At 40.2% G+C, this 21,577-nt stretch overlaps 1 protein-coding gene across 4 annotated transcripts in view; it reads left to right on the top strand.

The window, feature by feature from the left end:
- Positions 1-12,867: 12,867 nt before the first annotated feature.
- DLGAP1 (DLG associated protein 1) overlaps positions 12,868-21,577 on the top strand; it is a 317,237-nt gene continuing 308,527 nt past the window's right edge. For 2 of the 4 annotated variants that reach the window (XM_037050284.1, XM_037050283.1), the window contains exon 1: positions 12,868-13,892. In XM_037050284.1, the coding sequence (XP_036906179.1) occupies positions 12,936-13,892 (957 nt within the window). In that variant the 5' untranslated portion in view covers positions 12,868-12,935. Of the gene's footprint in view, positions 13,893-18,791; positions 18,926-21,577 lie in introns of those variants that run through there. The other 2 variants (XM_037050286.1, XM_037050285.1) reach the window with 1 other exon arrangement.

The following is a 21,577-nucleotide window of genomic DNA, read 5'->3' as shown; positions in this document are numbered from 1 at the left end:
GTTCCTGGCACATAATAGGCCTATAACAAAGCAAAGCTTGTGTTTCACTGGATTCAAAAATACTTGTGAAATAATATCATAGTTTGTTGAGGACCTTGTAGTCCACTACAGAAAGATTATGACAACAATTTATTAGAGGCCAGGTCCTAACCAAGAAATCCCTCTGTTCTCAGAGATGTGTATAGAGAGAATTTGACATGAAGTTATCGGCAACAGTTTCTTCAGTCATTGTAATGGTAGCTCAAGAGCCCCTAATTGCTGAGAGGGCTAAAGGGGGGTGAATCAGCTGCAAGAGAGAGGCAGCCCATGTGTTGTGGAGTAGACAGCCAGGCCTTCATCAGCAATGTTCATTAGGCACCGCTCACATACTTACCAATGAGCACCCACTACATATAAAGATAGTCATTTTATTAATAACTTACCACAATTTTACATTAATATATTGTGTTTCCCAAGCAGGAGACTTCCTGAATGTATTTGCCTGGCTAACATTTGTTGGTACATACTGTGTTTTGGGAACTTTCCCAGGAAATGGAGATATAAAAATGAGTGATACCCCCTATGCCCACTAGAATCTCATGGTCTGCTAAGAGAGATACGCATATAAAAATGTCAAATACAGCCACCATTCCCAGGACCTGGTGGAAGGGTGAATAATGTGCTCTGTGAAAATGCACAGTGGTTGTTAACTCTGCCTACTGCAATCAGCAAAGGCATCACCAAGAAACGTGACAATGGAGCCAGGGCTTTGCAGGCAAAGCATGAGTTTAAAACAGTGAAGGAAAAGAAGATGTGCATTCCAAAAAGAATCACAGGTGTAGGAAATAGACAGTCTCATTCAGTAGCTCTTAAACTGTGGTTGCTAGGCCAGCATCAACATCACCAGGGGATTTGCTGGAAATGCAAATTACTGGAAATCACACCGGAAACCTTAGATGTGTTAGGACAGGGTTCAGCAACCTGTGTCTTAACAAGCCCTCCAGCTGATTCTAATGCTCACTCAGGTTTGAGGGCCACTGTCGCAGTCCATTGATGGTATCCAGTGAAAGAAAAGATATATTGACAAAATATTGATATTTGCATATTAAAGAGATATCTAAATAGATATAGATTTGCCACCCTCATCCCAACTTTTTCACAATTGAATTATAAGATTATATAGACATGAAAAGGGATAAAGTTTATAGCCAAAGTCAAGATAATGAAAGTAGAATAAAAGCAGAAAAGTAATAAAACCATTACTATTTAGTCATAAATTTCCCAATAAAATTCATAGTATTCAAAGCACAAGTGGAAATGTATTCACCTTACAAGAGTTAGGGTATCTGCAAGATTAAAGGGTAGTCATTAAACACACAGCCTTCCTATTACTAAGACCAGAGAAGGATATCCCCTGTGACAACTCACTCAGAAGACATTGTTTGCAAGGGTAGATCCCGTCCAACAACAAAAACCATGTAAGCATGCATACCTGTCTCTTATAACTCCCTTTCACAGGCCAGTGGCTTAACAGCAAAGAGAAGGTGAGGGAAAGGTTTCACTTAACAGTGAAGTCAGGTTGGCAGCTCCCAGATGATCTGACTTCCGTTTGCATGGTTTCATCAGAGACAAAAGCAGAAGTAGACGTGAGGGCATCAAAAAGCCAGAGGCTTTGCACGTTGCCCTAAGACCCTCATCTGTGCACAAGGTGCTGCTCTGGACTTTCTAAGCCTCCTAAATGGAAATGTCTTGAATTCCTTCATTTCTGCACCCTCTAGATCTGTTTTTTTTTCAAAAGCTCTTTACTTGGTGCCATATATACCACACGATCTAGTGCTTGCTTGATTAGATTTTGACTAGTATTATTTTCTGACTGTTTCACATGGATGTTGGGTTTTTTCCCTTGACTAGTTTGTAAATTAGGTGGAGTCTTTTATTTCTGTTTCCTTTAGCACAGGGAATGTTTCAAAAGGAGACTATATTTGTACCTGCTCTTGAGGGAGGAATAAGAATTTGCTCATTCAACGGAAGTCAGTATTTGAGAGAGCAGGAAGCACAAAGAGAAGGTGGCATATAGGGAAGAATACAAAGGCCAGTGTTGCTGATGTAAGGGGTGCGGTGACAGGAGACAAGGTTGACTTGTACATGGGGGCCAGATCATGAAGGTCTCCGTTCTGGGTCATATTCAAAGGTTTAGATTATATCGTAAACATGCAGGAGGTCTGGGAAAATTTTCAAGTTAAAATGGCACAATCAGATAACAAAGATCATGTTACAAATCATGCTGTTAGCATTGTGGAAATACTGCTGTGTGTGTGTGAGTGTGTGTGTGTGTGTGTGTAGAGGTGCTAAGAACAAAGTCATTAAGGCATAGTGGTTAAGAGCATGCCAGATTCAAAATTTACTAACTGTATGATTTCAGACAAGTTATTTAATCTTTTAATAGTCTGTGTTCTTATGCAGAGAATAGTTCCTACCATATATTGTTTAAAATGGTCAATATGTGTCTGGTATGTAGGTGCTCAAAAATGTTTCTAGTTGTTATGGTTACTAGAGGCAGAGGGACCATTCCTTTTTTATTCACTTAGTATTTATTGGTTACTATCTTTGTTTTTCCAACCAAGTCAGGATGAGAAATAATGAGTGAAGCTGAGAACTTGGAATAAATAGCCTGAACAGAAGAAGCAGGAGACCCATGACGCTATTCCTAATCAGCTCTGGGAATAGAGCTGAGATTGGAAACAGGGAATGTGTCTACCAGTCTCATTTCCAGTGACACTCAGCAGCCCCCATGTGGAAGGATAGAAGGATGTTGGCATTTGTCCTTGTTTTACATTGTCTAGAATAGATAAGACAGACAGATCAGGGAGCAGGTGATAACATAGAATACTCAGTCTGATGTGTCTCCTAGGCTGGCAAGGGAAGAAAGTGGGGCCCAAGAGGCTGATGGAACTGGAAAAAGGGGAGGAGTTGAAGAACCAAAGAATGGAAGAAATTAGCATGAGAGCTATTTGGGAGCAGTGGAAATGGGAGTAAGAGAATGAGAAAACTTGAGAGATAGGAAGTTGGAGGAAGGATATTAAGAATCCTTAATTCTTTTCACAGTACCTAGTGCATGGGGACAATAGTTATTTAATAAGAATATGTTGAATTAAATTCATATGCATCAATTTGATTTGACTTCAGGTCCAGTACATTTAAAGAACATATTGCCTTCTGTCTTCCAGGCTAACATCCTTATCTGTCAAAACTAAATGACTTTTAACCTAGAGACAATAAGTGTCATTATGTTTTCCTCTCTAACACAGCAGAAGTATTTTCAGAAAGTTTAGTGGAGAAGAATTTGTTTGTTTAAAATTTAAGACTGCATGAAGAGGTCTGGAGGGGAGTGAAAGACTGGTTCAAAATGGAAAAAGCTATATAGGTGAAGTGGGAGAATAAGCCCTTTAAAATTATGTGAAGATGGAAGCAGAAGAAAGAAGTGGTGTTTGAGGAATTATAAATCTAACTCCCATAATAGCAGCTATTTCCAGTGCCAGGAAAGGCCAAACTCACCTGCTCCACAGGGCATTAAAAATGGCTGGCTGCAGACACTGTGTGCTGTCTGACCACCTCTGTCTCTCACGCAAGCATGTAGACACTGGTGGTAGTTGTGAAAGAGCAAATGTAAAATTTGAATGACTATGCATAGCTCATAAGAGCCAATAAAGACTTAAGCTGGAAAAAAACACAGAAAGATAACTTAGCAAATTCTTTTTTTTTATTTAACTTTTGTTCAAGTACAGTTTTCTTTCTTGTATTCCCCGGCCTGCCCCCCCCCCCAGTGCTCCCCACCCCCTCCCATCTCCGCCCCCCATCTTAGTTATTGTCCATGTGTCCTTCATACTTATTCATGTGAGTCCATCCCCTTTTACTCTGTGCTTCTCTCCCCTCTACCCTCTGGACCCTGTCAGCACGTTCTGTATTTCAGTGTCTTTGGTTACATTTTGCTTGCTTGTTTGTTTTGTTGCTTACATTCCTGTTAAAGGTGAAATTCTGATGGGGCTGCTTCAGAGACTGACTCACATTTGGCCCTTCTGGGACATAGAGCACTTTGGTGGTGGTTCTGTCATGCTAGCAATTGCCCAGCTGGGCAAGAGGGCACTTTACATGGATGGGTATGCTTTTGTGGGCCTGTCATGGTTCTACCACAGACAATAACAGGTTCTCTGCCACACTGGGCAGGAAGCTGGGCCTGACTAGACCTAAAAGATTGTTGGGCACTTTCTCTCTGCTTCTTCCCCTGGGGCTATAGAGTCCAGACCTGCTTCTCTCTGCAGGTTTTCTTTTCCCTCACTTTACACATACTCCTCTGCAGGGCCCTTTTTCTGCTGCCCCTCAGTCATGAATAGCTCTGGCTTCCTCTGGGGCCAACACTGTCCCTTTCCTTGATTTGACCTTGTAGATAAGTGCACCAGGGTTCAGTGAGTCTAGCAATATTTCCATTAAAATTTCCAGGAGCCAGTATTTGATTAACTCAGCTAAGCCTCTGCTTGGATGCCCCTGAGTTGGGTCTTCAAATTCAGTTCAGTCAGCTCAGAGGATGTGGTGATTGCCTTCAATGTTCCTAGCCAGGATGTTGTCAGCAGATGCTGCAGTTAGGGAAAATAATTCCCCAAAGCAGGTGTCAGCTGAATAGCTACCACAAAAGGGGCTCACTACAGGCACTCAGTAAAGTAAATTAGCACAGTGAATTTGGTAAGAAAAACAACAGAATTTAAAAGAAAGGAATTTACCAAAGGCAAGGGGATTAAGAAAAAACACCTCATACATACAGACAACAAACAGGATGGTGCTTACCAGGGGGAAAAGGAATGGGAGAGGGACAGAGGGTAGAGGGGTATAAATGGTGACAGGATACTTGACTTTGGGTGATGAGCTCACAATACAATATGCAGAGGATGTATTGTACATTAAACCTGTGGGATTTTGTTAACTAATGACACCCCAAATAATTCAATAAAATTCATTAAAAATAAAAAATAAACAGGACTTGCCCACTACCACAGAAGAGCAATAATTGACTCTTTTAGTTACTTACACTAAACATAACTAATATACAGTAAAGCATTCCTTCTTAAATTTTATGTACAAAAATACTTTTAAAATAAAAGAAGGAATTTATAAGACAAAACTCAATTCAAGTGCAAAAAAAAACAAAAACAAAAAGAACTATGTTGTCTGGCTGTGCAGCAAGTTGTCCAGAATGTGCCAGAACATGTTCACAAGACAACAGTTAGTTAGGAGAGATGTAGACAAAAATAACTCCGCTTTCATCGAAGGCTATTTTAACTTCTTTTCAAGTTGTATTGTTGTGTTGTTTTTATTGTTATTGTGTTTACATTTTTCCACTTCCATCATGACTGTCATTATATCCCATTAAACAGTTTTATTATATCCTCATTCCTGTTTCTCCTAGAACAGTCAACTGGTTTGCATGTTTTTCTGCACTTTCTTTTTTGAGTAGAGGTTGATGTTTTTTGCTCTTCTGAAAATTCTGCAGACATCTGTTTTACTCCCAGAAGAAAGGGTGTCGCCCTGCCCATAGTGCCCCCTAAAGAGCTACTAGCCATCGTTGATCAAGGTGACCACACACTCTTAGCAGCTGCCGGGGGTTCCATCTGGGCCTGGCTAACATCATCATACACTCTCCTGGAAATCCAGGTGGAAACAGTTCCATGGGGAGCATGTCTCCAAGGTCAAATAGTCAGGACTCACCTTCCCACCTGTGTCAATTCCAAATACTATCATGAAATTTTCAAACGTTCTGCCTTGATTATCTTCAGATAAAATCCCCTTCTATGTTAGGATTTTTTACTCAAACAGCAGTAGGTATATACCAATATTAATGATTTACTAACCATATCTCAAAGAATACCCCCTTTACCTTTTTATGCTCAAAAACAGAAATGAAATCACTTTTTTAAAGCTTCGTATGAAGACAAAGGCAACTAAATTGTAACTGTGTTATGGACTGTGATCAAAGTGGAGGTTTGCAGTGCTGTTGCTTGGGGAGGGGGCGGGGGGAGGCGGTGTACAATACCATGTCTTCTGAAAGGAAAGTGATCTGAAGGCACTTATTTATAGGAGCTGACTGGTTGAAGGAGGTATTCACAAACGAAATCTAACTGCAGATGATTATGATAGCAGTTAATGTTAATGAAAAGCCAGAATACATTCTGTGTATAGAAAATGCCTTTGCATTGTGCCTTGAGCAATCTAACCTGTGTATTTCAGACTGTACTTATTCAAAATTGCCCTAATGGTGCTTCTATGACTTTAAGTATACAACACATGAAAACTTGAAGAAGGGAAGCTTGAAAAAGTGAAAGAAAATGGCATTCAGCTATCCTTTGCAGCTATAAATTCAGAAGGTCAGAAAATATCTAAAAAGTGGACCTTGGCCACTGTGCACGCTCACGTCTGTTAAGTTTGCTGTGTACTTTTATGCTAAAGTGGCATGGCTTTGTTTTTAATAATATATTCATTGGAACCATTGCCTTATTTTTATTGTTTTTTATTTAAAATCATACGCCTGTGCATTCATATAGTTCTTCATTCTCAGTCCACATAGAATGAAGATTTACTATTAATAGAGGAAAAATTACTAATAAAAATTCTGCACCCATGTTACAGAGAATTTTGTTCTGGAAATAGTGTGTGTCTAAGCTGTGGTAGCAGCACACCTGTATGAGCAAGAAGGCTGGGACAGGCACAGCCCCCGCTGGCCGGGACAATCTCATCCCTTTTTGAGGTCCTCCAGCCTCTCTTATGGTCTTCTCTCATGAACTGCCCAAGCAGGAAGTAATTGCTTCTTTTAGATCTTTTTACCTCTCCCTACCCCTAAGTCTAGTCTCTAGCTTTAGTCAAAGAAATATTAGTATAGGTTTGGCCTTGTCACTGTCTGGTTTCAATCACCCCCTTGGAGCACTGCCCCCTGCAGAGTAAAGTCCTGTGGACCAGGATATCTCATAAGGCTCTCCAGGGTTCGGCCCTGACTACCCATCTCATTTAGGAACAGGTTCAGATGAAGTGTCGGAAACAAAATAGCAGTGGCATAGGCGAAGATAAAGGTCTATTCTCCCCCACACACAAGATACAGAAGTAAACATCCAGGGATGAAATGGTTCTCTACCATGGCCAGGTCCTTCATCTTGTGCTGCTCCAACCTATAAGCCTTATCTCACATACTAGATCACTGCTCAGCCGGCCTTCAGGTCTGCATTCAGCCAGGAAAGAGATTAAAAAACGGGTATGCCTTTACATTAGAGACGCTTTCCAGGATTTGCATATGCTATTCCTATTTATGTTCCATTAGCCAGAATTAGTTTCCTGTACATACAATGTGCAGGGAGACTGGAAAATGAAGTCATTGTTCTGGGATTATTTTATATTCTTCAATAGGGAATCCTTTCTTTCTCTTCAGTTAACTATTAATACCTGGCATGGGCAGGTCACATGGAGGGAAACTGAAAAAGCCCCCTGGCCCTGAATAGACCTGCAGAGTTTTCTTCTTCCTGGTGCCTCCCCGAACTAGCACACGGTGCTCCCTGTTCTCATGGGCAGAGTTCCCCACATGGTTCTCCCTAAAGCAAGTCACGATGGCTTGGCTGTCAGTACTCACTGAGTGAGAGAGCGGAGCCCCCCACGTGGCTCTTCTTTGTAAGGAAAGAAAAATCAGGAACAGCAGCTCTAAATAAAGACATGCACAGGAATCAAAATGAAAAGGATTGCCAACTTTGCAAGACTATTTTTCCCTGTCAGCATCTTCTAATATGTGGTCTGTTTCTTCTTTCTTTGAGTCTAATAAATTACATATCTTGAGAATTTCCCTTACCATGCTGGATCATTCCTGCTTTGGTCATCATCTGTACAGGTGTGGAAACTCAAAAAAAAACAAAACAAACAAACAAAAAAAAAACCCAGAAACCTCTCACATTCACAGCTCATTTCAGGATAGCCAGTACAGTCAACACATTTTCCAACCCAAAAGTCAGGACATGTTGTCTGGTAGTAAAATTAAACTTAGGATAACAAGACCATAATTTTAATCCTCACCCAAAGATATGTTTTTATTGTTTTTTTTAGAGAGAGAGAGAGGCATCTCTGTAAGAGAGAAACACTGATTTATTGCTTTCTGAACCTACCCCAACTGGGGATCAAACCCATAACCTGGGTACGGCCCAGACCAGAAATAGAACCTGCAACGTTTTGGTGGAAGAAATGAAACTTCAACCAACTGACTCACCCAGCCAAGACAATAAAACATAGTTTTAAAGTCATAATGGACAAGAAAAAAAAGAGAGATGATCACTGTAATCATAGAAACCATTATAAAGGCATACTGACCCACAGTCTCTCTCTACCCATGCTCAAAGAGAAAAGCACGCTAGGCCTTTTTCCTTTCTATTTTCAGAAATCTTTTATGGCCACTTAAAATCTAATTCAGGGGCTAGCAGCTCCCTTTTCCAAGAATGCAGAATTTAACAAGAATTGTTATTTGTGTTATTTCATGATGAGATCATATCCCTGTGAGCCCATCACAAGCCTTTTGGCCTTCTGGGATTGCAGTGTGCTGCTTGTCTGCAGCAGTTAACACAGGCCATGAACAGGAGGCCTACCCAGTCACAGCACAGCCCAGAGCAAATGAGGTCCATGGATGCCACTTACAAACATTGACAACAGGAGGAGAAAAAAAGAACTGGCAAAAATATGTGTGCTGGAAGGGTAAGGAAAAGGGAAAATAAAGAATGAGAGAAGGAAGAACAAGACATCTGTGGTCAATGCCACCAGCAGATCCACTGAGGGTTTCAGATCACCTGCCCTGATCATGGTGAAGTCACTGGATATGTTGCTTTATTTGATAATCACAAATTGATCTATTTTTTAAATAACAAGAAGACAGAATAGAGGGAAAATAATTTTTAGAAGGGGATGGGGTATTAAGTCATTTATTTGGCCTTACCCAGAAAGATAGATTGAGCATTTAAAAATGTGTGTGCTTATGTATTGTCACTTCTTCATACTTTTATGTGCCCACACCATAGAAAAAAAGATTAAGATTTTAATATACTTTTACAAATATTACCTAAGGATGGAGAGAATTTAATTTATTTGTCTTTGATGCAATTTATTATCCTCTAAGGAAATATGAGTGCTTGTCAATCTGCTGAAAATAGCCCACTCAAATTTGAGTAAAAATCACACTATGTTTCATTCCAAAAATTTTCATTGCTTACATGATATAAGTAATTCACCATTAATGGCTTTAAAGAAGATTTTTGTTCGCTATTGTCCTCAAGTAACATTATCTTACATAAAATGCTGTTTACATGTTAAAAATAACTAAATATTAAATACATGATTTGAATAATCATATCTTTTGTAGTAAATATGTATAATTCATGTTTTCATCTCTTGTCAATTTCACATTTTATTTAGCAGAAAATATCTACCCAAGACCCTAGCTTCTTCAGAAGGAAAGTTTGAAGCATTATTTCATATAATTTTTATATATTGAGATCCTCTTATGCATAATCATAAAACTTATTATATGGCTATAATCCTACTAGATTATTATTTTTGCTTTTTTATGTTTAAATCTATATTTAAAAAGTAAAAATGCCCTCAACAGGACCTGTTTTATATAGAAAGACTCCCCCATACTGTGGATTTTCCCATCTAAATTAGTTTGTGCCATAGTTTTACTAGAAACATGTATTGAACCCCCTAATATCCATCCCAGCCATAGACTATTCTTTGGGTCATAACAACACAAAGCAGTGCCCAGGTATTTTATGGTAAAGTTTGCTTTTTCATGATTCTCTCCTCAGTGGGCAAGTTTTGATTTACAGGTTCTTCCTGACCCACAGGTATCATGAGTCCTGCTTTCCCTTTTTTCTTTTCAGATGTCAGTTTCTTTTTCTCCTTCAAAAAGAGTGTCCTCTAGAAACAAGGAGTTCCCACCCTCTGTGAAAGCATGTATGGAACTGGAAAGCATTGTGCTAAGCGAAATAGGCTGGGCAGTGAAAGACAAATACCATATGATTTCACCTTTAACAGGAACCTAAACAACAAAACAAACAAGCAAAATATAACCAAAGACCGAAATAGAGAATAGGCTGACAGCGTCCAGAGGGGAGAGGGAAGGGAATTTCAGGGGAAAAGGGGAAGGGTTTACAGGAACAAGTATAAAGGACACATGGACAAAAACTAAGGGGGATAGAAATAGGAGAGAGGTGGGGAGGGCTGGGTAGATGGGCTGGGATGGGAGTAAAAGACAGAAACTGTACTTAAACAACAATTAAAATAAAATTTAAAAAAGACTAAACTGAGTAAATAATTCAAAGATTAAAAAAAAAAAAAGAGTGTCCTCTATTTGACAATCATGTAGTCAGGAAGCCAGGCAATGTCTTCAAACTTTTACTTCAAGGCAGTTGGAACTTAGAGATGACATATTTTGGCCATGGAGAGTCAAAAGTTGGAGGGTGGGAAGCATTCACCAGCCTCCCTCCTGCCTCACTCTGAAAACCCCTGGTCCCTGGAATGCCTGTGAGACAGTCCCGTGCTCCCCTGGCTTGGCCCATCCCTTCTCACACAGTCATCTTTCCATTTTCAATAGATGTGACTTGAATCATAGTAGAGGCCATTCTGGGAAATTTTGCGCTAATGCATTAATTTATTGAATAAATTTTTCACTGAGTTCTCATGACCAACCAAGCACTTTGGGGAGCACTGGATGGCTAAAACATAATCCCTTCCCTCAAGGAGCTCATAATTTAGTTAGCAGGCTAACCAGTTTTTGAAAGAATCTGGTCATTAAAACCTCCCATCAGTTTTTTTTTTGAGTGATTAATCCAGAAACTGATAGACCAAAAGGAAAATAGCATCTTCTTAAGCACTGATAGAGATTTTCAACATTATAAGAACTCCCACATACAGCATGTCCCATGGAATAGATGAGACCTGACTCTCAAAAATCCCTGCTTTTCTTCATTAGACCATGTGTGTGTTTTATTTTGTTGTAGTTATTTGCTTAAACCACTGATCCCTCCCTCTCTGAATATATGAGATGAAATTTGTTATATTTGTCAAGTCACACTGGCTTTTCAGAAAGCCCTTTTTAAAAGATATAATTGACACATATCATACTGGTTTCAAGTATATGAAATACTGATTCAATATTTGTATACACAGTTGACCTTTAATATGGGGGATTAGGAGTGCCAACCCCCCATACAAATGAAAATCTGTGTATACACCTTTGATTTCCCTAAAAGGTAACATAGTCGGCCCTTTGAATCCATGAATTCAATCAACTGGGGATCTAGAACAATATATTCAATATGCAATTGGAAACTTGAGTTGGGAAATCGCAATTGGGAATGTGAAAATATTTCTTTCAATCGACAGTTGGTTGAATCTGAGGCTGCAAACCCTTCAGATACGAAGGGCCAACCATATGTATTGAAAACTATTTATGTGTAAATGGACCCACACAATTCGGACCCCTGTTGTTCAAAGGTCAACTATATTATAAAATGATCAAGTTAAGTCTAGTTAAGATCCACCACCACACAGTTATGTTTTTCCCCCTTGTGATGAGCACTTTTACAATCTTCTTTCAGGAAAACTCTTTATATAATGATTTTGTATTGTGGGAGGCCTTAAAAAACCTCAAGCTGTCAGTTGGAACTTGATCAGTGAGTGAAGAACACTCTGTTTGAGGAGGGAAATCCTCTGCCTGGTGGAGCAGCAGCCTCCGTTCCCTAAAGCTGGGGAGACCTGGGCGCTCAGTGCTCCCACCGCTGGATCTGCAGGAGCCCCTTCTCACCGAGGCTGAGCGGACCCTTAGCCCCAGGTGTTTCCATTTCTCAGGAACAGTTCAAGGACCTTTCCTTCGGCTGTTTCCAGATCATTTGTGAACATTTAACCAGAAACTTTTAAACCAGGAAGAGCAGGCGCCATGATATTCAGACTAGTTGACTCAAACTTAATTGGTTCTTCAACTGCTCTCGGCTTGTTGACCTTCTGACTACAGAAATAAAGGGGCAGATTTTCTCTACAGCTCTGGTTTCTTTGCCAGACCATGTCTTTTTTCAACTCTGATTACCACGAAGGGTTGGGGGTGGGTGCTGCTTCTGTGCTATAATTGTTACCACAGAATTCTAAGGGGGAAGCATGTGACAGAGACAGATATATCTTCAAGTTATAAGGAGCCAGCATGCTCCTTTATTTATTCCTTTCTACTCACATTTATGGAATGCTTACTGTGTGTCTACATAGCTGGCCTGGGAGAGGGATGTAAAGGTGACTAAGATGTAGCCCAGTGTGCAGGGAACTGAAGCTACCTGGGAAAGCCCCAGGAGCTGAGGGAATAGATGCTGGGGGAGCACGAAAGGGAACTAGTTCTGTCTGCAAAGGAGTATCTGCCAAAGGCTTCCCAGAGAAAGCGAGCCTTTCAGGTGTGTTAGATTTCCTATTACCATGCAGTTGAGACTAAAGCCAGAGAAGCAAGGGAAAGATACAACCAGTTATTGGAATCATGGAGGGAAAGGAAAAGGGTCTCTTTCAAACAATTTTAAGACACTTTAGCATTTCTTTGGTTTCCTGGGTTTACTAGACTTAGGCCCTACAGACTCCCCATGTCCGATTGGAGCCAGCTTTCTCACCCTACAGAGGCGACAGAGTTTTTGCAACGAGGCATTAAAGCTGCTTTTAGGGACAGTGATAAGTTCTTCTGCCAGAAAACAAACGCAGTAGCAAATAGCACAGCAAAACAGGTCTGTATCTATTTACCAAAGGACATGTTAACAGTTCCCTCCCCTGCTTGTTCATTCTCCCAGGTCTTTGCGGGAGACGGGTCTGGAACCTGACCACTAGGAGTCCATGACCCCCGCGGCTGCACCCCATCAGCAATGAAAGGGTTATCGGGCAGCCGCAGCCATCACCACGGAGTCACCTGTGATTCCACCTGTGACTCCCTGACGCACCACTCAGACCGCAAGCCATATCTGCTAAGCCCGGTGGAGCATCACCCCGCGGACCACCCTTACTACACTCAGCGCAACTCCTTCCAGGCAGAGTGCGTGGGCCCCTTCAGCGACCCACTGGCCAGCAGCACCTTTCCGCGCAGACACTACAACTCACAGCAGGAGCTGAAGGACGAGTGTGCCCTGGTACCCCGCACCCTGGCCACCAAGGCCAATCGCCTCCCCTCCAACCTCCTGGATCAGTTTGAGAGGCAGCTGCCGCTCAACCGGGATGGCTACCACACGCTGCAGTACAAGCGCACGGCCGTGGAGCACCGGAGCGACAGCCCTGGCCGCATCCGCCACCTGGTCCACTCGGTCCAGAAGCTCTTCACCAAGTCGCACTCCTTGGAGGGGCCCTCCAAAGGCAACGTCAACGGGGGCAAAGCCAGCCCCGACGAGACGCAGACCGTGAGGTATGGCAAGCGCAGCAAGAGCAAGGAGCGGCGCCCGGAGCCCAAGGCCCGGCCCAACACCTCCCCGGGCTGGTGGAGCTCAGATGACAACCTGGATGGCGACATGTGCATCTACCACGCCCCCTCGAATGTGATGACCATGGGCAGGTGCCCCGACCGCTCGGCCTCGCAGTACTTCATGGAGACCTACAACACCATCAGCGAGCAGGCGGTCAAGGCCTCCCGGAGTAACAACGACGTCAAGTGCTCCACCTGTGCCAACCTGCCAGTCACCCTGGACGCACCGCTGCTGAAGAAGAGCGCCTGGTCCTCCACTCTGACCGTGAGCCGAGCCCGGGAAGTGTACCAGAAAGCTTCGGTTAACCTGGACCAGGCCGTGGTGAAGTCAGAGTCGTGCCAACAAGAACGTTCCTGCCAGTACCTCCAGGTACCATTTCTGTGGGGTGATGGATGTTTAGAAATTGTACCTACTAAGTGTGTGGTGTCTTCAGTTACAGTCTTGGCTCTACTATGAATTCTCTGCATGAACATTGTTTGAAATTTCTGTGGCTAAGTGCGCCTATCAGGAAGCACACCTGCTACCGACGTCATCTAGTTATCTCGTGTATAAAAGACTTTGAAAGGCAGGGAGTCATTAATGTTTTGTGTTCTTCTTTTGTCTGAAGGATCATGGGATAGAGAGGAGAGGGAAGGGAAGTCTACACAGAATTTTAAAAATAAGTCCACCTTTTTATAAAAGTCAACAGTGACCTTTGGAATTTTGGAAAGAGTTTAATTACATCTATCGAGAGTTGTTTTTGGTTTTGTCTTTGTTTTGTGTTGTTGTTGTAAAATTCTGCCTGAAGTTGTTACTTTGGGAAAATGGATGTACGTCCTCACCACTTGTCATACCAGCACCAACACGAACCACACTCCCAGCCCAGGCCCCGCCCTCAGAGCACAGGAAATAGAGGCGCTGCTTTGAGCCCTGAGAAGGTGGAGGTTGAGCCAGTTTGGGGACCTGACAAGCACAGCTGCGGAGACCTGGGACAACAGATGAGGAAGAAAAAAGGGGACGCATACACAGTAAAATGCAATTAGTGTTGGTGTGTAATTTCCACACGGGTGCAGACCCACCGCGGGCCGCTCCTCCCCTGCCACAGTCTTCTGTTTCTCCTACTGCCCTCTGATTCACTTAAACTAGATTCCACCTGGATAAAAGTAACGGGGAGAGGGTCTTTTTCTTCGCTACCTCTTTCCCCCAGTATTGTCATTTTTCCCAAGATGCAGCCCAAAAAGTTTTTACTGTGCTATGAAAGTATGATGTACTGATTTCCCATTCTCACCTTTTAAAATGAGAGGAAAAAGGTGTTCTCCTGAGTTTATATTCTTGCTCTCTGTGAATTCCTCCTGACAAACCTGGCTCCCTTGGATGTGCTGCCGCCAGCCCTGAGTTTTCTCGGCTGGCGTTCCATGGCCAGGGACAGGGCCAGAGCCCCTCTCCAGGGTTCAGGGGAAGCCACCAACATGGGCATGGTTTGCACAAACAATACACAATTACATAGTCAGTATTTCTCACTGAAAGTGATATTGCCTAAGTCATAGCTAAGGAGATGATCTAATCTAATCTCCTTTCTTAGCAAATAAAAAACTATAGTCAAAGAAAGGTAAAGCTTTCATAGGTCCTACTTGTTAGCATGTGGCAGGGGTGGGACCAGAACCCAACCTCTAATATAGATCCCTTATAATATCCATTATAATATCCATTATAAGGGATCTATATTATAAAATTTTAATGTTGTCTTACAAATTTTTTCAATGCCTTAAGCACACAAATCTCATCCACCACCAAGAATAAAGCATTTTGATAAGAATATCCGTCTTGAAGAAAGGATAAATAATGAATAAGCTAGAAGCCCTAGAACAGAATATTTTATCTATAAAGTTTCTGTAACTAGCAGCAAAAACAAAACATTTTTAAATTATTTTATTGTTGTTCAATTACAGTTGTCCGTATTTTCTCCCCACCCCCTCCAAACTCACCTCCCTCCCTTGCTTCCACCTCCCCCTTGGTTTTATCCATTTGTCCTTTGTAGTAGTTCCTGAAAACCCTTCTCCCCACTGCCCCCTCCCCCTTCCCCTCTGGCTATTGTTAGATTGTTCTTCATTTCAATGACTGGTTATACTTTGTTTGCTTTTTTCTTTTGTTGATTATGTTCCAAAGCAGTTTTTTTTAAAAATTGGACTTTAATAAGTAGTGATGATGTTAGATGAGAAATATCAGATTGAAGAAGAATATTCTACATGCATCTGGGACCTTTGTTAGTCACAAAATGCTTTCATAATGCTTACGTAAGTCTCTATATTCTTCTTACCTTAAATTTACCTCTCTTTCTTTTTTATGCTTTCTGAAGTAAAAAGCTCAAGTAGGGGTGAAAAGTGGAAGGATAAGGAAAGAAAGAAGGAAGCCGATATCAATTGAAAATTTACTATGTACCAGATGCTGTAGCAAATGTTTTCACATTTTTTAATTTAATCCTCATAATAATTCTGAGAGCTAGGTATAATAATATTCTGTTTTTACAAGAGAGGAAACCCATATGGTCAGTAAATTATAGAACTGAGTTGAGATTCAGACTTAGATCTCTGTGATGCAAAATGGCCCTTTCCTGTACATACCAGCACAACCCTGGAATCAGGAGCATGAAAATGTTGAGCAAGGAGAAAAAAATCTTTAAAGTAAATATATTATTTAAGTTCTATAGTGAAATGAGACAGAAAACTTGAAGATTTAAATATAGCCTTTAGCACCAGCACCCTAGTAAGATTTTCTACCAAAGTTTTAGAAATTCTATTTTCAAAGTATTTACCTCATTTTAAGCCAATTTTCAAAATGAAATATTTGAGGCTTATAAAAAGGTATTTAAAAAGGTAAAACAAACACCCAACATCACTCAGCTATAGAAATAAAACATTAACTGTAACGGATCCCACATGTACCCACCTTCCTCAATTCCCCTTCTCATCCCTCCTCCTCAGAGTGACAACCAAAGCACATTTGTTTTTAATCCTGAAATTATCAAAAGATTGAAAAAAATTAATACTTTTAATTCTAAATTGGGGAAGAATTAACACTAAACCATGCTAGGTCAAGCTTTTAAATATAAACTGAGAGTGAAGTTATATCTTCTTTAACAAATGTTGATGTTTATTGAGCTCATATTCTGTGCAAGACTTTCAAATTGAAAAGAATTTATATTTCAATGTGGGGAGGTAACATGTTGAGTGAGTAAACTAAATGTAGAACACTGTGTTCTTCCCAACCTGTGCGGTAAGGATGAAGAGTTCTCTAAAGAAAGAGAAGGAGCTGGGCATTCACAAGGGAAGGCAGGAGAGTGGGAAACTCCTGAGAACTAGATAGTCTCTCCAAGTCTTTCCTTGTTTAGAGGAAACAGTCTGCTATCCTGTGCAAGCTCCTCTCAGAAAGATAGATGTACCAGCTTCTGCCATGTCCTATGGAATACTTTCATTTATAAGCTCATTCTTAGAAGCAAATTTGGGTAATTCGAGAGAGGGAGGGTTTTGTTTTGTTTTGTTTTTCAGTTGTATTGCTTTAATTACCAACTAATATTGAAATTGGATTTCCAAATGTGTTCAACTTCAACTTCACAGGGTTAAGTGGACAAAGCTTGGACTTAAATAAGAGGTTCTGTGTTCTAGTCCCTATTTACCACTAACTAGTGATGTTGAAGTTGCTTGAAATCATCGTTTCAGCTCTCCAGTCTCCCTCCTCTGCTGCACAGTGAGACACATGACCTAGAGGCCTGTGATCTCAGTCTACCATCTTTATACTCCTAAGCTGCAGATGCAGAGTACTAATCAGAGCAATTTTCAAGAGCCTAGAGGTCTCATTTAATAAATGCCTACCAAAAGTGAATGTTCTTCCAATGTTATCTAATTTGCACTTTAAAACTAGGAGGTATTTTACAGTTGAAGAAACTAAGATTTAATAAATTAGATTAAGAACTTGCCCAGGGACACACAGCTAGTACATGGCAACATGGTGAGGCAAAACTGATTCGTTTGCCTGCAAAGCCTGGACTCTTCCCATTTACAATGCCCAAAGTACCCGCTTCCAACTATTAAACAGAGGAAGTGACATATGTCAAATATCTCTTATGTGCCCAAACCATACAGTATACCATTTAGTACCTAAACTAACTTTGTAAAGTATATCATGGTTTACTCCAGTTCATAAACAACAAATATGAGGCACAAAGATTAAATCATTTGTCCAGGAATGTATATATAGTGACTGGAAGAGCTAAGACTTGATCTCAGATTGGTGTGAGTCTCTAAATGTGCTTCAGAAATAGAAATAAATATATGGGGTTATTGGCTTCATTTTTTTGCTCGTTTTATTCTGGAGCAGATGTATGTGTTCATTTGACCTTATGTGTGTGCCTGCATGTACATGAAATGTGGTTCATTTTAGGCAAGCAACAGAATGCCTGAAAGATGCCTAATTTGATTCAAGACGGAACAAAGGTTGAATTAATAGTCACCAATAATAGCATCTAAATCCTAACAAGGTTCTGATTCTCCCTTTGCAAAATTATCACTGAGATTTAATTTAACATAGGCCATTGCAATGATTATATTGAAAATGAGAAGTCTGTAGGTATTTGGCCTCTATCTGACATTGATTTAAAATAAAATAGTATAGCTTAAAAATCATTGCAAGTTCCACTTAACGTAGTCAATTGGTGATTACAGTCAATTGGTTTTAATGTGCTCACTCACAAGCTGTTTGTAGTTAATTTTTAAAAAGATACTTTTATCCCCAATATTGTTATTTTTAAATGTCAAGAATCAGATGTCTGCTGTGTAGAACTATTGTACCGTTGCCAGTGACTGTCTCAGGCTTTGGAGCAGGGACATGGATTTGAAGACATTAAAACTGTTTAATTCCCAGTTGAGATGTGGTTGGCTTTTATACATTTGGAATAGAGCATTTATGGCACATCTCAGGGTAAGTGCTAATAATTAAGTACATAAAATAGGATTGGTAGCTGAGGAGTAAAAGGAGTTTTAGTTGTGGTTTTGTTTTTGCTCTAAAAGCAAGAATTCTTTATTCTGTATATGCCTCTTTCGGTAAACTGTAAACATTATGTGTTGAGTGACTGGCATATAAAGCCACTCAGAAGAGCAAGCTTTTAGATTTCCTACTGTTAGCCTAAAGATCAAAATCCCTTCAAATCGTGTATTTTTGCCTTCATTCAGCAGCAGATACAGGAAACAAAACACTCTCCGGTAGAAGTAGAAAGACACAGAGAGAGGGAGAGAGAGAGCAAGACAGACCCGAGAAAGAAAGCATTCACAGAGATGAAATTTTAGGAGAGCAAAATGATCGACCTCTTTAAGGCTGAGTGGGTTTCTTCAGTTTGTGTGCAAGTTTCAAGAAATGGAAGGACTGACCAGGTTTGGGTACAACTCCTTTTTACTTTGTATTTGGTGATAGTATGTTGTTGATTTGGGTGGTTTGGGGTGGAGGGGAGAGGGAGAAGAGTTCTGTTATTTTACTTCTTTTCTAAATAATGGCTAGTAAGACTGAAAGAGCTAACAAACTAATGTATGTACAGATGGTTAAAAGACTGGTGGAGACATCGGATACCCACAGATCTGTGTCCCCCACACAGGGGCTTTATAAAATTAATGGACACAGATGATCTAAGGTGCTAGGTGCTATTAGAGGACATTATGTGGCTAGTGCTTGAAATGTGATCAGTCTTTTAACATGACAAGGATCCTGAATGTTTACTGTTCCTTTGCCAAATTAAAATTTCTAGATAGTAGGAGGGTTGGGGACGTTTATTGGTTAAATGAGACCACAAAAGACCACTGAAGAGTCATCCCTAACAAGCATGAACCCAGGATTATTTTTCAATGAAGGTACTACTGTTTTTCAAAATTTTGTTCAAGATTATTTCAGTCTTTGCCCAGTGGGGGTTTACTTTCCCTGGCTGAGGTTTTCCTTCCTCTTATTTTAGAACAATTTGAATTATACTGAATCGATTAAACTATGTTATGTGAAATGTGTGGCAGTGCTGAGCAATTCTGCTGGTGACTTTGGTTACTGCGATGTTTCCTTGCTGCTGTTTTAAAACCCCCATCAATCTCTTTAATTGATGACTTTCTTTATTCTTTCATTTAAATTACCTTAATAATCCAGCAAGGAGTGTCAGATTCTTCAACGTATCTCTTCTTTGTTTTGTACAACCTGCTCCCTATTTTTTGCTTATCTTAATAGAGATGTCCCTCTTTGTTGATAGAAAAATTAGGTTACTCCTGCCTGATACTAACTTTGAATGTAGAATCTATGACCAGCAGCAGAATCCTTGTAATTCTCTCCCTAGGTCTCTGAAATTCTCACTATTGCCCATATCCAAGTAATGGGGATGGGGAGGAGGTGATTAGCAAAACATTATGAGAAACCAGGGGTCCAGAAAGACTCAGTTGTGGTAAAGGGATGATTAACATGAAATAGGAAAAAAAGGAAACAAAGAATCCTTCTTGGAGGCTGTTAAAGAAACTTTGTTATTCTTGGTTTAGAATTTCACTATTCTAAAGACATTTTCAGCAACACCTAAAGTGGTCAGTCTCAATCAGAGATTACGTGACACATGCTTTCTGACCCCACAAAGTCCAGTCTACTAATGGAAGGTACAGCATTGGTCAGCACAGAGTAAAAGAAAAACAACTAGCCTCGGATCTTATTGTGGATTTTATTTCCTATTCCCCTAGTCTCCCTATAGAGCAGTTTGCTTGGTTGAAAATTAAAGATAGTAACTCAAAGTAATTGTTTACTATTCTGTAGAGAAAGATTCATCCAAAATCTCTGGTCCATTTGAGATCATGGCTTTGCACAACTTTACACAAACTGTGACATGTGAATGGTAGAACCTGTTGGTCTTTCATTTGAGGCCTTATAGGAGCCACTAAAAAATGTATGCAATGCTACCAAGTTGGCTTTGATTCAGTGATTAGATTAAGGGTTTTTCACCATTCCAATTTTAGGCTTAAAGGTTACTGCCTTCCTTGGTAGATGGTTGTGCTTATTGATATGGAGTTGAATCAGGAGAAGTTTTATTTTTATAGATCTACACAGTTAAAATTAGAAACTTCATATGATTCAAACTATAGTGCCTCTTAACACTCAGATTATTTTCTGTCATTTGCTAGGCAAGCTTGGTTTAAAAATATATATGTTGGCCTTTTTAGGTGAAACCAGGTTTCTATTAATGAGGTCCATGAAGAGTTATGTAATCTCACTATTATTTGTACTACTCACCTGCAATTCTGAACCCATAACTTTTCCATTGGATGGAAATAACATGCATGTGTGGCTTCACATCTAGGCCTCATTTATCTGCCTCTCAAGACAATCTTGCCTCACTACGTATCCACTGGATCCATCTCCAGTAAATTCCATTCAGAACCCATTATGGCACAGGAAAAATTCTTTGACTATTTTTGTAAATGCATACTTATTTGTTTTTATAAATTCTTAATCTGAAACCACAGTCGAAGGGGGTGCTTTAATTTTTTTCAGTGAATCATTTATTCTCCTTCAACCCAGTTCTCTCTGTTTGTAGCTTAAAGGTAAAGATATAAAGAGTCAATCCATTACTGTTACATCGTTAACAGGGGTAATGCAGTGTAAGAGACATGTCATCCCACTCCTGTTGTTTTCAATAAATTTCTTATTCCTACTATTTTTTTTATTTTTATTTTTATTTTTTGGAGAATATTCATCAAGGAAACGATGACCAAGAAAGATCTCCTCTGATTCTCTGGTGTTTTAAGTATAAGGATATACAGAACTCTCTTTTTAAATGTGGTTGATTTTTCATTTTCTAAAGTTCAGCAAATTCCCTGCCTTGTTTTCCTTTCTAAGATAAAGAGAGTTCTAGTTACATTTGCAAAATGGGTTTTCTAGATAAGTAGATCTTTCACTATTAGGTCACTGTTCTCTATTAACTGGAGTCTTTACTCATTGTTCTCACTGAAGTAGGAAACTTCCTACAAAATTTAGGCTTGTGATATCACAGAATCATCTGTGAAGCAAAATGA

Source organism: Sturnira hondurensis, unplaced genomic scaffold (assembly GCF_014824575.4).
Source record: "Sturnira hondurensis isolate 20B ecotype Veracruz unplaced genomic scaffold, ASM1482457v3 Scaffold0006713, whole genome shotgun sequence".
In the NCBI taxonomy this organism is placed as follows: Eukaryota; Metazoa; Chordata; class Mammalia; order Chiroptera; family Phyllostomidae; genus Sturnira; species Sturnira hondurensis.
This window is presented reverse-complemented; position numbering and strand designations above follow the sequence as displayed.